Below are 16,689 nucleotides of genomic sequence, written 5' to 3'. Positions count from 1 at the left end.
GCTGGGCGCGGGCGCGGAGGCCGGAGCAAGTCTGAGCAGCCGAATTGACAAGGCGCTAATGCGCCGCTGGCCCCGCCCGGCCCCGCCCCCGGCCCGGCCCGGCCCCGGGGGGGCGGCGGGCCCCGCACCGGCCTCCCCGCCGCCCGCCCGCCCGCGGGCACCGAGCGCCCCACCCGTCCGGCCTCCGCCCCGCCGCGCACCGCGCGCGCCCTGTCCCGCGGCCCGGAAGCCCCCACTCAGCCCCTACCAGCCTGAGAACTCTCTTTCCAACCCCGCCAGCTCCAGGCTCCCCACCCCCAATCTGGGACCTGGCTCCCCCAATCCCGCTTCCATACCCCTGCCCACTTCCCTGCGCCCTGCTCTCAGCCCTTTGCCCCTTAAGTGTCTCCTGCGGCCCCCGGCCCAGGCCCGCTCCTCCTCCCATCCTGTCTCGGCCCCCACCCCAGCTTTTGGCCCCGCCCCCCCGGAGTGGTCCCCGAGCCCCGCCTGCTCCCATTTCCACCCCCCGTCCTTCCCCAGGGGCCTAAGAGTCGCACCCTCCCCAGCCCCACGCCCTGGACGCGCGGGTCCCATCGCTCTCGGCCCAGCGCCCCCCGCCTCCCACTTCATCCCGCCTCTCTTTGGTCCTCCGCGCGCAGCCTCGGTCCCAGGCTTTGCTGGAGGGAAGACTGAGAAAAAGCTGGAAGGCAACGGAGTCCCGGGCCCTCGCCCTGGCTCAGCTGTCCACTTCACGCAGGACAGGGCTGAGATTCCTCGGGGGGCTCCTGGGGACCTTAGAAGGGAGCTCTCGCGTGGACAGACGCGGAGAAATGGGCCCCCGTGGGAGCGGGAACGGGGGTTTGCTGAGGTCCCGCAAGCGGGACGCGGAGGATTCCCAGGAGAGCCGTAAGGAGCTCCCCCCCGACTCAGTGACACCCCTCCCCACGGAAACATCAGTTCAGCGGCCCGCGGGTGGGGTGCGCCACGCAGTGAGTAATCGCTCCGGCGGCCGCCGCCCGCCGACTCCAGGTAACGCCGGCTGCCGGGAGCGACGCATAGAGTCTGTCTTCCTTTTTTTTTGCGCTGGGATCCTTCTCCGTGTTATTATTCTTGGCCACTGCTTGGGTTTTGGGACCCCTCCTGGCCGGGGTGCCTCACCCGCCTCCTCTTGGGCAGCACCCGATTCTGCGCCCGATAGAAGGGCTCCTGGCCTCCAAGGCGAGGCTAAGGGGGTGCTAAGGGGGATGAGAGTTCCAGGGAGCCTCCAGCCCCGAGGTTGGAGTCTCAGCCCTGCCCCCAGCGGTATGCCCAGAGAGAGGAAGGGCTCTAACTTCCCCTTACAGGGGGGTTCCCTTAGAGGCCTGGACCCTCTTTCCAGATCCCTAACCAGTCAACAGGGTAAAAGTGTCTGAGGGTGACTCAGGAGTCCCCACATTGTTTGCTCAAGACTACCCTCCACCCCTGTTACTTGAATCCCCAGTTTAGACCCCAGACTGATTGGAAGACAGGATCCTGGAGGCTCTGCACACCCAGGATCTGGATTCTGGATGGGCTTATAAGGGGGAGAGTAAAGCCCTGGAGTGGTACACTGCTATTTACTGATGCAATCAGGCCTCTCAGCCTCAGTTTTTTGCTCTGTACAGTAGGCAGCTCCCAGCCAGCTGTGAGAGGATGAAATGTTACAGAAGGTGCCACAGTTGAAGCCCTTGGCACAGTGTCTGGCACTGGAGGCATGTTCTTTTGGAGCAGGGATGGTCCCCAGTCTCAGTTTGTCACCTCTGAAAAAAGGGGCCATAGTTCCACCTGCCAGGTGATCCAGAGGGTTAAGAGGCGGTGGCAGTTCTGGACTGGAATTGTGTTTCCAGCATACCCACGTCCCTCCCCCACAACCTCTGCCCTGCAAAGTTTGACTCCCTCCTGGAGGACTTCAGGCTCCTGGAGTGAAATCTTGATATTTTCCTCCCAATCTCTGCTCCTCCCCCCAGTCATCCCTGGGTTTCGGGGAAAAGGTTCCCCCACCCACCCAGGTGCTCGGGCCAGAGACCTGGAGGCGTGCGTGACAACTCTCTCCTTCGCTCATCCCCCACGTCCAATCCATCAGCAAATCCTGTTGGCTCTGATTCCAAAACACATCCCCATTCTGAGATTCTGACCCCTTCTCCCCACCCCATCCGGGTCCAGGCCCCACCATCTCCCTCTGGGATACTGCCTGGCTTCCTCCTGGGCTTCCCTGGCGACCCTCCTGCCCTTGTCTGCACAGCAGGCAGAGGGAGCTTTTAAAAGAAGCAAAGCAGGTCTTTTCTGCCCAGCCACCCTATCCCCCCTCCTCTCCCTGCCTCTCCTTCATTCTCCTTTTCCCTTTCCTCTCCCTCACTTCGCTCCAGCCACTGCAGCCCTGTTTCCCAAACACACCATGCTTGTTGCTATCACAGGGTCTTTGCAGATTTGCTGTTCCCTCTGCGGGGATGCGTTTCCCCCACATCTCCCCCCCACCCCCCACTTAGCACCTTTTCTTCCGTCAGGTCACGGGTCAAGTGTCACCTCAGAGCCCCCCCCTTTCCAGGCACTCTTCATCCCCTTCACCTTTTAAAGTTGTCTTTGTAACACAGCTCTTTGAACCTGGTCTTTCTCTTGAGACTTATTTTCTTTAAAACTCTGAGTGCCCTGAGAGCCATTAGGACCTCATGCTGGGCCCAGTGAGGGCCACAGAAGAGCTAAAGGAATATTTGCAAAATGGAAGGATGGGGAATTCTCAGTTCTTCCAAGTGGCAAGAAAACTCAATCCCAATGAATCATGCTGCTTGGGGTCCCAGTAAGACCCACACCCCTGACTTGCTATGTGACCCAAGCTGTTAGCCATCCCTCTCTGGTCCTTACCCATAGAAGGGTAAGGATCATTTGCCCAGCCCTGCCCTTAGCAAGCCCTTTATCCCCTGGGTAATCTTCACTTCATACCTTTGACTTTAAGGAAAGAGATTTGACCCCCAGGTGCTGGCTTCCCTGACTTCGGTGCTCCCAGCCGCTTAACCCTTTCCTTCCCAGTCCCACAGCCTTTTGCACTGGTAGGGAAACCAGCATTGACGGAACTTCTGGCAAATATTGACCCAAGTCCTTGAAGGTGGCTGGGAATGTACTGAGGGGGCAGATGAAGAGAGGGCCCTCCCAGGGCAGGGGGAGGGCTCCTTCTTAGTCTGCACACTCTGCATCTAAGGATTCAGTTGGGGGAGACCGTCCAGCCCTAGCTCCCTGTGTAATTGGAGAGCATTGAGGGGACACAGGGGAAAAGGCAGTGGTAATAGCACCTTCAGTGGCCCATAGGAAAGGAGAGCCAGTGGGAGTGAGCAGAGCACAGAACTGCTTCTCCCATGCTGAGAACCCCATGCTCAGGGCCCCTCAGTATAGGATTTTCTGCCCATGTGTTCCAGGCCTGCATTCCCAGGAAACAGGGGCAATGTGGGTCCAGACCTGGACATGAGGTTGGGACAGCAGAACCTAGGTTCAAGACCTGTGTTCGGGAGAAGGTGGGGCTTTATCATTTCTACCCTGGAGTTTGAGCCTGGGTAGCTGGGATGCCTAGGTTCAAAACTTTGGACACTGCGCTTGAAAAATTCAGACCCCGTAGGCATTGGAGGTGGGACCTCAGGAGTGCCGCCTAGGTCTAGGTCAGGACCCCCGCCACGGAGGCCTGCGTTCTCTGCCCCTCTGTATCCTGGAGAACCTCGGATGTCTGGGTTGCAGGAGGCGCCAGCTGCGGTGTGTGTACGGGGGGTGACAGCTGTGCCCCTTCCCCCCCACCCCCACTGTCAGCAAGCGCCGGCGCCAGGGTGCCGTGCCTCCTCCACAGCCTGTACCCAGCTTGAGGGTGGGGGTCAGCGGGGTCGTGGTGAGGGCGGCAAGGGACAAAGGGCGCTTGTCCGATGCCCGCCCTGACCTCGGCCGCCGCTTCCCGGACGCCCGGCCCGCCGCTGATTCACGCCCAGGCCGGCCGCAGCGCCCCGCGCCTGCCGCCCCCGGCCGGGCCGCCCCGGGGGGTAGGAAGTGGGGGGGCGCGAGGGGCGGCGCCGAGTCAACTTTCCCTCTTAAGCCCCGAAGGAATGTCGGCGGATTTCCTGAAACCCGACCCCGGCCGCCCGCCGGCCCTCCGCCCCTCACCTGGACCTGCTCCCTCGGGAACGGCAGGAGGGGCGCGGGGGCTCACCTGGGGGGCCAGGGTCAAGTCCTCCTTCCGCTCCCGCCCCCAGCGGCCTCGTAGAGCGGAAAGGGGGGTGGGGGGGCGGCAACCCAGCCCTCTGGTTCAACTCAGGCAACCTAGACCAGCGCCCCGACTTCTCTGGCCTCAGTTTCCCCTTCTGCCAGAGGATGCGGGAAGTCCTTCCTTCCTGTTGCGCTTTAAGCGACGCCTCCTGTGCCCGATGCTCCAACCTCCGCCCGCCTCCCTTGGCTTCTCTCGCTTGTATCTGGGCCCACTCCTTCTCCCACCCCGAGCCTCAGTTTCCTCATCTGTAAATTAGACAACGCTACGGGTACTTCCTTAGGGGTTGTTGCAAGAAAATACCTGGGAAGGGCTTTGTTTGGAATGAATGAAGCACAGTAATTGTGAGGGAGCTTAAGCGCTCAGGGCTCTGAATTGACATGTGTGGGCTTGAATCCTAGCTCTGCAGAGGGGTCCTGGAGCGTGTTTCCCACCTGTGAAATGGGAGACAGCATCGATCTTAACCAATGGCTATTTCCCAAGGCACAGGCCCTGACTCGCGGGACGTTAGACCCGGGGGTTCCCTCGCTTTCGCGAAAATCGCGGGCTGGAGGCCCTTGGCGCAGGGTCGCAGCGGCGCAGCCCAGGAGGGGCGGGGCGGGGGAGGGGCCGCGCCGGGATCCAGATGTTCAGGGTCCGCCAGGCACAGCCGCGCCTGATTAAGCCACGTGGGGGCCGGCAGAGGCCGCGGAGATGAAAGTGCCGCGGCCGGCCAGGGGAGGGGGTGCGCCAGGCCCCCCCGGGGTCCCTTCCTCCTCGGCCGGAACCTGCGGCGCCCTCTGACCCGCCGACCTCCAGCGGCTGCCGCCCCGTCTGTGGGGGCGGAGCGTAGATGGAAGCCACACGGGCGGCCGCGCGACCTCGGCAGGCACCTGCACGGGGCATGCCAGCAGGGAGGGGGGGTCATCTTTGCAGAGCACCTAGCCTTAGAGAGGCGCCCCCCCCCCTTCATGCCTGACAGATGGAGAGGAAGCGAAGGAGACCTCTTTAACCGAGATTCACGGGGCTACAATCTGTCACCTTGGAGTATGGGAGTTATGGAAGCCAGGAGTGTCCCTGTCGATCCTAAGTTTTCCCACAAGAATTAGGAATTGTAGCAGCACTCCCACCCGCACATACTTGCCCCTCTGTGCCCCTTCCCACTCAGCTCCGGGCGGAGAGGCCCCCAGTTGGGGTAGAGAGCTCTAGGTCCCTTAGGCCGGTGGATCAGGGCTGGGCCAGAAGGGGGCGAGGCTGGGGGGAACAGAAAGGCTTGCGAGGGCTTCCTACAAGGGGCAAACCAATTACAAAGTTGCTGCCCCCCTCACTAGGGTGGCAAAGGACACGATACCACAGACCTTCCTGAGGCCTCCGCTAACCCAGTGCTGTGACCCCCACTCATGTCACTCCATCTCCAGTCTCTGGCTCCAGCGCCACCGCCCTCCTACCTCTTCTTCCAACTCTCTTGCCCGCCCCAAGGCACTCGGTGTTCCCTTTGCCTGGATCGCCCTCCCCGCGTGGCCGGCTCAATTTTGCCTCCTCGGGGAGGCCCTCCCGGAATCCCCTGGCCAATAGAAACCCTATCCCATCACTCTATTTGTTTCCTTTTGGCCCTTTAGCGCTGGCACAGGTCCTCTAGCCCGTGGATACGAGAGAGGTGTCACGGCACCCCAGAGATGGGACAGCCGGCGGGGGATCATGGTCCACCTGCCCCGCCCCACCCGCACCCCGACGGTGCCGCAGCGCCGCTCCCCCGCCCGTTCTCCGCATCCCCCCGCCCCCCCTTCCCAGGCTGCCTCGCTCGGGTGACGTCAGCGACCCGGTCCCCGCCGCCACCGCTGCATCCTCGGTGCCTGCCAGGAGCCGGCGTCCCCCGAGCCCCTCGCTCCCGGCACGGCCATGGCTTCGGTCGCGCTGCTGCCGCTGCTGCTGCTGCTGCTGCAGCCTCCACCTGCCACCCCCGCGCCGCCAGCCCGCGACCCCTTCGCCCCGCAACTGGGGGATACGCAGAGCTGCCAGCTGCGGTGCCGCGACCGCTATCCTGGTCCGCAGCTCTCGCAGGTGAAGCGCATGCGGCGCCAGCCGGAGATCCCGAGATCTCTGCGGTGGGGGAGGGGCTGGGGTTGCGGTTCCCTCTGTTGCGAGCGCTAGATAAGGACGCTTCGGAGCGGGAAGAGTAGGGGACAGGGGTTCAACAATGGAAGTGGGTCCCTCTGGTGAGGGAAGGACTGGAGTCCCTTCTGTCGAGGCGAGCGCTGGGGTCGGGGTCCCTCCGATGGAGATGGGGCTTGTCTCTCCCGTGGGGGAGGGGCGGGGTGGTCCCTCTGATGGGAGAGGGTTTGGAGATGCGAGGCCCTCCGATGAATCCGGAGTTGGGGGGGCCCCAAAGGAGAGGGGACTGAGGCTTCTTAGGCCATCTCGCCGGCTCTGGCTCCGCTCTGCTGCGCAAAGACCCAGGGGCGCCCATCCCCCACATCCCTTGGGTCTGACGGTCCTCTCCTCCTCCTTCCACATCCTCCTCCCTACTCCCCCCCCAAGAGCTACCAGCCCCCATTCATATCCTCACCCCTACCAGCTGGATCTCCATTTTCCCGGTCCAGAGAAGATGACAGAACCTCCTCCTCTTAGCCTCCTCCCTCCTTTCTCAGGCCTGAGGGTCCCCCTCAATCCCTACCCTCTTGATGTGGGGGCCGGAGGGGGGTGCATTTCTCTCCAGCTTATCCATTTTACAACCATTGCCCAAATCCAGTGTCCTCCATGGTCCATCCCCCTCTCTTCCTCGGAGCTAAGAACCCCCACTGATATTCTTAGCCTTCCCCTCCCTACCTCAGTCTCTCTGGATTTGGGGGGGGGGAGGAGGAGGAGGAGAGGACAACGAATCTATGTCCTGCTCTGAGTGGGGTGCTTCCAGTGCAGACCTCCTCCTGCCCCTCCCCTTGGCCTGAACCCCCATGTCTCCTCTCCCAGGCAGAGCTTGAGGAGGAGGAACCTTCTGAGTCCCCATATGAGTATGACAGGGCTGTCCTGATCAGCGCTTGTGAGCGTGGCTGCCGCCTCTTCTCCATCTGCCGATTTGTGGCAAGGAGCTCCAAGCCTAATGCCACCCAGACTGAGTGTGAAGCAGGTGAGGGCTGGCCGGGTGGGCCCAGGTGGGGAGAGGTGGCCTGGGAAGGGTCACCCTCCAGTCACCCCTTCTGCCCCCTCCCCCTCCCACCTCACCCCCAGCCTGTGTGGAGGCCTATGTGAAGGAAACGGAGCAGCAGGCCTGCAGCGAGGGCTGCTGGAGCCAGAACCCGGAGCCGGAGCCTGAACCTGAGCCTGAGCCAGAGCAGAAGGTGGGTGCCCTCCCACCTGCGGCCCTGGGACCCTTCCCCCTCCTCTCTATGCGCTGCCCCCCAAATCTGCACTCACATCCAGAATCTCCCAGGCTCTGTAGTCAGTTCTGGGCTTGCTTACTGGGTATCCTCGATGGAGTCATGGCTTGTCTCAAGCCTCAGTTATCATCTCTGTGATATGGGAAGTACTCTCCCCTCCCATCACCTTACAAGGAGTAAATGGCAGGAAACAGCCAGAGTCTATCCATTATTTGCCCTGGTCCAGTCCTGACCACAGCCTGTCCCAAGTTCCTCGTGCCACCTAGAGGCACCTGGGACAGTGTCACTGTCATTTTGTGCCCACAAAGCAATGACCGAGGTCACACAGTTAGGGCTGTATAAGAGATGGGATTTATTTTTTTTAAGATTTTATTTATTTATTTATGAGACACACAGAGGGAGGCAGAGACATGGACAGAGGGAGAAGCAGGCTCCCTGCAGAGAGCCTGATGCAGAACCCAATCCTGGGACCCCAGGATCAAACCCCGAGCCAAAGGCAGATGCTCAACCACTGAGCCACCTAGGCGTCCCTAGAGATGGGGTCTAAAGCCAGTACCACCAAGGCTTGTGACCACCCCTCGCCTCACTCATCTTCAGCTATCATAGCTAACTTTATTGAATACACCTACTGCATGCCAGGTGCAGGTCTAAGCACTTTCCTTTTGGTGAACAGGTGGTCACTATCATGGGAAGGGGCACTGAGAACTGAGTTTTGGGGAAGAACAACCCCCTCACCCCTACCCCAGGGAGAAATAACAACTGATCACCTGGTATGTCCATGAGTGAGTCTAGGAAACACTGTGTCAGGGGAAACTAAGGCACAGGAAGTCATTTATCACATCCAGAGATCTATGGACTGAGATTCCCCAGAAAGCTCTTCCCCTTCACCCATTGTCCTCCACTTCCTCCAGGCCTTCATTGTTCATAAAAGCATGCTGCACTATCATTCCCTTCTTTTTTTTAAGATTTTATTTATTTATTCATGAGCAACACAGAGAGAGAGACCGAGAGAGAGGCAGAGACACAGGCAGAGGGAGAAGCAGGCTCCATGCAGGGAGCCTGACATGGGACTTGATCCCGGGACTCCAGGATCACGCCCCGGGCTGCAGGCGGCGCCAAACCGCTGCGCCACCGGGGCTGCCCTATCATTCCCTTCTGTTCCAAATTCTTTCCTGACACTGTCAAAATAAGAATGATGATGTGAAAATTTAAATAATAGCAGCTACTACATATTAGGCATTTGTACTGTGCCATCATCTAGTAGAAAACTCGTAACAGCCCCATGATGGAAAAGCATCATCCCCATTTTAGGGCTCAGAGAGGGCAATCCACTTCTCCAAGGGCAACAGTGAGCCAAATGCAACGTTCATGGTATGAAGCCCTGTTGCCCCAACCCACTTAGCAAATTCTAATCATGGTGAATTATCCCAACTCACCTCCCTCATGTCTTTGCCTTGGGCTTTCCCTCGGCAGAGAAAGGTCTTGGAAGCTCCAAGTGGGGCCCTTTCGCTCCTGGACTTGTTTTCCACCCTCTGCAATGACCTCGTCAACTCAGCCCAGGGCTTTGTCTCCTCCACCTGGACGTACTACCTGCAGACTGACAATGGGAAGGTGGTCGTGTTTCAGGTGAGGGGTCTGGCAGGGGCCATGCCAGGGTGGTAGGCAGGTGATCAGGGTCAGAATGTGGGATGCATTGGTTCTTGGCTCATGGGATGCAAAGTCCTCAGGTGATCAATGTTCAGACACAGCTAGACTCGGGTTTGCTGTCTCCCTCCCCTTGACTTGATTCTGCTTTCCTTTGTGGGGGCTGCATTCCCAGGCCAGCTCTTTCCTCCTGAAGCTGGGTAATTGCCTAAGGCTCTAGATGATAACCTCTCTGAAGTCTTTTTTTTTTTTTTAATTTTTATTTATTTATGATAGTCACACAGAGAGAGAGAGAGAGGCAGAGACACAGGCAGAGGGAGAAGCAGGCTCCATGCACCGGAAGCCCGATGTGGGATTCGATCCAGGGTCTCCAGGATCGCGCCCTGGGCCAAAGGCAGGCGCCAAACCGCTGCGCCACCCAGGGATCCCTAACCTCTCTGAAGTCTTAACGAAATCAGGACTTACTTTGATTGGCCCTGGCTGGGTCATGTGACCATCTCAGCCAATCCCTGTGATTCTATTGGCTTGGTCTAGATAGTGTTCTCCTTCAGGAGCTAAAGGATGGGGTCAAGAGGAATTGAGATGCCCACGAGCAGAGAACCATATCCCTGATGTCACAGCCCACAGCCCCATGGAAGGGTGTCCTCTCTGCACCCAGTGGAACTAAGTGCCAGCTGGGCATGGGATATAGAGATGTGTTTCCCAGGGCCAAGGTGGCGCCTTTCTAAATGGTTCTTCTATGCTGTCTTGTTCCTGACCCAGACCCAGCCTGTGGTAGAGAGCCTAGGGCATGAGGGGGCCCGTCTGCAGCGAGTAGAAGTGACCTGGCGGGGGTCCCACCCTGAGGCCTTGGAGGTGCACGTGGGTAAGGTCCAGGTCTAGACCAATGTTCCTTCCACAGGTGGCTCCACTGCTCTAAGGAATCCTTTTGGCAAATGAACCCTCTAGGAATGGGATTTCTGTCTCCCAACTCTTAGAGTCCCTTGGCCAGTCTTCCAGGGTTCTATGACCCATCCCCCATGGTTCTGTGGTCTGTTTCCCAGGATTTCACAGTCCATCTCCAGGGTTCTGTGATTCTTCTGGGGATTCATGATCCTTTTCCCAGGCTTCCTTGGTCCACCTCCCAGGGTCTGTCTCCCAGGATTTTGTGATTCATCTTCCTCCATTCCATGGTCTATCTCCTAGGGCTCCATGGTCCATTTCCCAGGATTCCATGATCCATCTCCTAGGGTTCCATAGGATTCCATGGTCTATCTCCAGGGTTCCACAGTCCATTTCCCAGGGTTCTGATCTACTCTAGGGCTCAATGTCCCACTACCCTAGGTCCTGACCTTTCTCCTCTCCATGGCTGCTGTGGCCTCCTGGGGGTGGCCTGGGGGCTGCTAAGAGGTGACCTGTCTCTCAGACCCTGTAGGCCCCTTGGACAAGGTAAGGAAGGCCAAGATCCGAGTCAAGACCAGCAGTAAGGCCAAAGTGGAGTCTGATGAGCTGCAGGACAACGACTTCCTCAGTTGCATGTCCCGGTGGGTGGCAGGACCCTGGGGGTGGGATGGGAGTGTAGCTGGAGGGGAGGGTTTCCCAAACTCCACTAGGACCACTGAGCGTGCCTTCTGGGCTCTGGGCGGGCCAGGCGCTCAGGGCTCCCTCGCTGGATCCTGGCCTGCTGCCTCTTCCTTTCTGTGTTGGTGATGCTGTGGCTGAGCTGCTCCACCCTGGTGACCGCACCTGGCCAGCACCTCAAGTTCCAGGTGGGCGGGGCCGGGTGGAGGGGTGGGAGAGGGCTGCTCCTTGGGCCACCCACTCTCCCCTGGAGGCAGGGTCCTCTGGCTTGTGTGACACTGGGCAAGTTTCTTCACTTCCTTATGAAGCGGGGGGAACAGAGCCAACCCTTAGTTGGGGTGACTTGAGATCAGGGGTGGGAAGGAGCCTTGGCAGGGTGGGGGCTCAGTAGCCCTCCCTCCCTCTTCCTCCCCCTGCAGCCCCTGACCCTGGAGCAGCACAAGGGCTTCATGGTAGAGCCAGACTGGCCCCTGTATCCTCCCCCATCGCATGCCTTTGGGGACAGCCCCCCACCCTACAAGCTGAAGCTGGACCTGACCAAGCTGTAGGTCTTCATCTGCCCATGCATCACCAAGTGCACGGGCTCCTCGGGCCTCACTTGCTCTGTGCCCAGGAATCCAGGTCAGGGTGGGACCATCCTTGGGCTCCTCTACCCCCAATCCTCCTTTCCCCAGTCCCGCTCTTTGCCCCTCTGGGTCCTGGAATTGCCATGCCCCCACTGGGGGGGGGGTCTGATTTTGGTTCCTCCCTGCTCCCCTCCCCCAGAGTGCTACTTTTGTCTTCTATCTTGTAGCTTCTTGAGTATTCAAACCTGTTCTGTGCTGCCTTCCTCCTTTCTCCCTTGGAGAGTGGGGGCTGAGGGCACAGGGGAACCACCTTGTGCTAGGGCTCCCTCCTCCCCACCCCACCTCCAGAGATCCAGTCCCAAGAGAGGAGGCCCCTTGAGAGAGTTGGTGGGGGTGCAGCTCCATGCTGGGAGGGCGACTGAGGCTGGGGTTGCAACATGGGGGTCAGAAGGAATAAACCATGTATATAAAAGATATTCTGGACTGAGCCTACTTCTGTTTGTCTTTCCATCTGCCCATGGGAGAATAGTCTGAGCATGGCCATGACCCGTGTCCACTTGGCCCTTTCTGAGATGGGGACAGCCCTGGGAACTCCCCATGGCTTACAGAAGGACAGACCCTCTGTTGCTGCCCAGCCCATCTCACACTTCTGATTAGGGATGTCCCTGGAAAGTGACTTTTGCTACTCACTTGGCCCAGATGGGTCAGTACCACTTCTTGCTCCCCTTTTAGGATCCCTCCTATGAAATGCATAGTTGAATCTTGAGGAGGATAGTTGTTAACATTGCAACCATCTGGTTGCCATTCCCCTTTCTTTTGGAGATCAAGTCCCACACTGCCTCACTGGGGGCAACTGCAGAGTGATGATGGTGGGTCCTATCCCCTTCCCTATCCAAGGGATCTAGACTTGGCGTTCTTACCCTGTACTTTGCATTTGAGAGGAGTCTTGCAGGAAAGGAGAAGCCTACCCTGATGAGGCCTCAGCCACGGCTCTCCATCCTTCCTGCCCATTCTGCAGACTCCCACATATCCTTCCAGATAAATCCTCTTATAGCTTCAGTCAATTGAAGTGGTTTCTATTGCTGGCAACCACAGATTCCTGGGGAGAGTTTGGGATGAAAGGTGTGGTGGTCAGAGGCTAATGGAGGCCTATGGGTGACAGGTGGGTGGGGGCGGGGTGGGGTTAGAGGGAACCAAGTGGGGCTGATTATTGGCTGTCCACCCTTCACCTTGCTTTGTGTCCCAGGAGGTGGTGATCCACTTGGGCACTCTGCCTTTTGCTAGAGTCAGCCGGGGAGGAAGGTAGGGTGGGCAGGGATCAGCACAGGCAGGAGGTAGGAGGAAGGAAGAGTGAAAAGTCAGGATGTTTCCTAGTGTCCCTCCCTGAATCCCCCCAACCTTCAGCCTATGCATGGTCATAGATCCCCACTACTGCTCACCCAGGGTGCTGTGCCCCCTCATGTCAGTTACCCAACCCTGCTAACACCTTTGCAAATAGCCCCTTTGCTACAAGTCCTGAGGCATCAATTCTGAGCAGCTCCTGCCTGATCATGAGCATCAGGATTCAACATTAAGAGACAATTGAGTCCTCCAGGTATTGTTCTGGGTCCTCGTGGGGTTTCAAGGCAGCCCCTTGGAATGTTGCCAAGAAATGATACCTGGGTGGTGGTAAGAAGCAGTGGCAGACCAGTGCTGCCCAGTAGAACTTCCTGCGGTGATGGAAGCATTCTTTCTGCAACAGCCCCAGCCACATGTCCTTATGGATCCCTTGCAATGTGGCCAGTATGACTGAAGTACTCCAGTTCCCATTCTATTTTGTTAGAGTTAGTGTACCTTTAAGGTTTTCCCTCTATTTTTTTATGATGGGAAAAATATACATATCACATTTTTTAAAAATATTTTATTTATTTATTTATGATAGACATAGAGAGAGAGAGAGAGAGGCAGAGACATAGGCAGAGGGAGAAGCAGGCTCCATGCACCGGGAGCCCGACGTAGGACTCGATCCCGGGTCTCCAGGATCGCGCCCCGGGCCAAAGGCAGGCGCTAAACCCCTGCACCACCCAGGGATCCCTACATATCACATTTTAATCAGTTTATTTTATTTATTTTATTTTTTATTTTATTTTATTTTTTTTAAAGACTTTATTCATGAGAAACACACACACACACACACACACACACACACACACACACACACACAGTGAGAAAGAGAGAGAGAGGCAGAGGGAGAAGCAGGCAGGGAGCTTGACGTGGGACTTGATCCCGGTCTCCAGGATCACACTCTGGGCTGAAGGCTGCGCTAAACCGCTGAGCCACCTGGGCTGCCCAATCAGGTTTTTTTTGTTTTTTTTTTTTAAGATTTATTTATTTATTTGGGAGAGAGAGGAGTAGGGGGAGAGGCAGAGGGAGAGGGAAAGAATCTCAAGCAGACTCCTGACTGAGAACGGAGCCTGATGTGGGGCTTGATCTCATGACCCTAGGATCATGGCTTGACCCAAAATCAAGTCGGATGCTTAACCACTAGAGTCACCTAGGCACCCCCAAAAGTTTTTCTTTAAAAAATTTTTTTGTTTAAGGCTTCACATCCAGCGTGGAGTGCAATATGGGGCTTGAACTCATGACCTTGAGATCAAGACCTGAGATGAGGGCAGCCCGGGTGTTTCAGCGGTTTAGCTCTGCCTTCAGCCCAGGGTCTGATCCTGGAAACCCGGGATTGGGTCCCACATTGGGCTCCCTGCATGGAACCTGCTTCTCCCTCTGCTTGTGTCTCTGCCTCTCTCTCTCTCTCTCTCTCTCTCTCTCTGTTTCTCATGAATAAATAAATAAAATCTTAAAAAAAAAAAAAAACCTGAGGTGAGGTCAAGAGTCTGATGCTTAACCAACGGAGCCACCCAGGTGCCCCACTTTAATCGGTTTTTATTTTTATTTATTTTATTTTTAAAAAATATTTTATTTATTTATTCATGAGACACACACACACACACACACACACACACACACATACATAGGTAGAGACTCAGGCAGAGGGAGAGGCAGGCTCCACGCAGGGAGCCCGATGTGGGACTTGATTCTGGGACTCCAGGATCACACCCTGAGCAAAAGGCAGACGCTCAACCGTTGAGCTTCCCAGGCGTCCCTTTCATCAGTTTTTAAATGTACAATTCTGTTACATTAGGTTCATCTGCAATATTGTGTGACCATCACCACTATTTACATGGCTACTGTAACTGCTCAGTCCAGCTCAAAGGGTCCCTTCCCTCATATACCCGCCCTGCCCACAGCCTCTCATCTCAATGGCTCCGAACACCTGGCTGGCATCTTGAGTCTTCCCTGTCCTTCCACCTTATCCCATTGGCTGGGCCTGTTCCCCGCCCCCCTACTCCAGCCTACACGCTTCTCTTTATCTCCATGGTAACCACCAAGGTCTAGGCCACTACTACCTTTTGTTCAACAACTGCCCCCACCTCCCCTTGGAGCTCCCTGCTTCCCCTCCAACCACTCTCCAGCTCCATGTAGGAGCTTGGAGCTGTCAGGAGAAAGCAATCTGATCCCAGATATCACTCCCTTCTGGGGTTTACTATTGCCACAAGGAGTCTAAACAGCCACATATACCAATAAGGCATCCCCCAGTCTGGCCATGCTAACATCTCCAACCATGTCTATGGAGGCTCTCCCCATTGCTCATTATGATCCAGCCACAGTGGTTCTCTCTGGCTTCCTGAAGCCTACCTTGTTCCTTCCTGCCCCAGGACCTTTGTATTTACATGTCCCTATGCCAGGAACTCCCTCACAGTCCTGCTCTGCCTGAGTGCTCATCTAAAAGATCTCCGCAGCAAAAGACATCCTGGCCTCCTGAGAGTGGGCCAGCATTCCCTGTTATCCCCATGTTCGGCTCCTGTCCTTACACTTACAACATTTATAGCTGATTAATAGTCACTTGTTTCAAGGTCGACCTTCTTTAACATAATTTTTTATATAATAAATTTATTTTTTTTTGGTGTTCAATTTGCCAACTTACAGAATAACACCCAGTGCTCATCCCTTCAAGTGCCCCCCTCAGTGCCCGTCACCCATTCACCCCCACCCCCCGCCCTCCTCCCCTTCCACCACCCCTAGTTCGTTTCCCAGAGTTAGGAGTATTCATGTTCTGTCTCCCTTTCTGATATTTCTCACACACTTCTTCTCCCTTCCCTTATATTCCCTTTCACTATTATTTATATTCCCCAAATGAATGAGAACATATAATGTTTGTCCTTCTCCGATTGACTTACTTCACTCAGCATAATACCCTCCAGTTCCATCCACGTTGAAGCAAATGGTGGGTATTTGTCATTTCTAATGGCTGAGGAATATTCCATTGTATACATAGACCACATCTTCTTTATCCATTCATCTTTCGATGGACACCGAGGCTCCTTCCACAGCTTGGCTATTGTTCTTTAACATAATTTTATACTCTGTGAAGGCAGCTCTCAAGAGTCTTCCATGTGACCTGGCATGGGGCAGGTGATTATTAATTATTTTTCCTTGAATGTCTCCCTGTGTCTCAGACTCTAGAAGCAGCCTTACCTCGTCAAGTCCATTCCCTACATGGGGTTAAACTTTGTCCCTCCCCTGTTGACCGCCTGGGACTCCCTGTTGCCCTTGGACACCACCTGATTTCCTTTGTTTACCTTTTATTTATTTACTTTTAAGATTTTTATTTTTTAAATTAATTTTTAAATATTTTATTTAAATTCAATTTACTGGGGATCCCTGGATGGCTCAGTGGTTTAGTACCTGCCTTCGGCCCAGGGCGTGGTCCTGGAGTCCCAGGATTGAGTCCCACTTCAGGCTCCCTGCATGGAGGCTGCTTCTCTCTGCCTGTGTCTCTGCCTCTCTCTCTCTCTCTCTCTCTCTCTCTGTGTCTCTCGTGAATAAATAAATAAAATATTAAAAAATAAATAAATTCGGGAACCCGGGTGGCTCAGAGGTTTAGTGCCACCTTCAGTCCAGGGCCTGATCCTGGGGACCCAGAGTCGAGTCCCACATCTGGCTCCCTGCATGGAGCCTGCTTCTTCCTCTGCTTGTGTCTCTGCCTCTCTCTTTCTCTCTCTCTCTCTCATGAATAAATAAATAAAATCTTTAAAAAAAATAAATTCAATTTACCAACCAACATATAGTATAACACCCAGCCAGTGCTCATCCAAGATTTTTTATTTTATTTTATTTTATTTATTTATTATTATTATTATTATTTTAATTTATTTTTTATTGGTGTTCAATTTACTAACATACCGAATAATCCCCAGTGCCCGTCACCCATTCACTCCCACCCCCCGCCCTCCTCCCC

At 56.0% G+C, this 16,689-nt stretch overlaps 1 protein-coding gene across 1 annotated transcript; it reads left to right on the top strand.

Moving 5' to 3' along the window:
- Nucleotides 1-6,025: 6,025 nt before the first annotated feature.
- Nucleotides 6,026-11,830, top strand: TMEM59L (transmembrane protein 59 like). The gene is made up of 8 exons (XM_072786680.1): nucleotides 6,026-6,271; nucleotides 7,178-7,334; nucleotides 7,436-7,545; nucleotides 9,058-9,210; nucleotides 9,991-10,093; nucleotides 10,634-10,751; nucleotides 10,859-10,976; nucleotides 11,208-11,830. The coding sequence occupies exons 1-8, from the start codon at nucleotides 6,110-6,112 to the stop codon at nucleotides 11,334-11,336; spliced, it is 1,050 nt and encodes a 349-aa protein (XP_072642781.1). The 5' UTR covers nucleotides 6,026-6,109; the 3' UTR covers nucleotides 11,337-11,830.
- The last annotated feature ends 4,859 nt before the right edge of the window (nucleotides 11,831-16,689 follow it).

The sequence above is a fragment of the Canis lupus genome, chromosome 19 (assembly GCF_048164855.1).
Source record: "Canis lupus baileyi chromosome 19, mCanLup2.hap1, whole genome shotgun sequence".
In the NCBI taxonomy this organism is placed as follows: domain Eukaryota; kingdom Metazoa; phylum Chordata; class Mammalia; order Carnivora; family Canidae; genus Canis; species Canis lupus.
The sequence above is the reverse complement of the archived record's forward strand: the minus strand, read 5'-3'. Positions and strand labels throughout refer to the sequence as shown.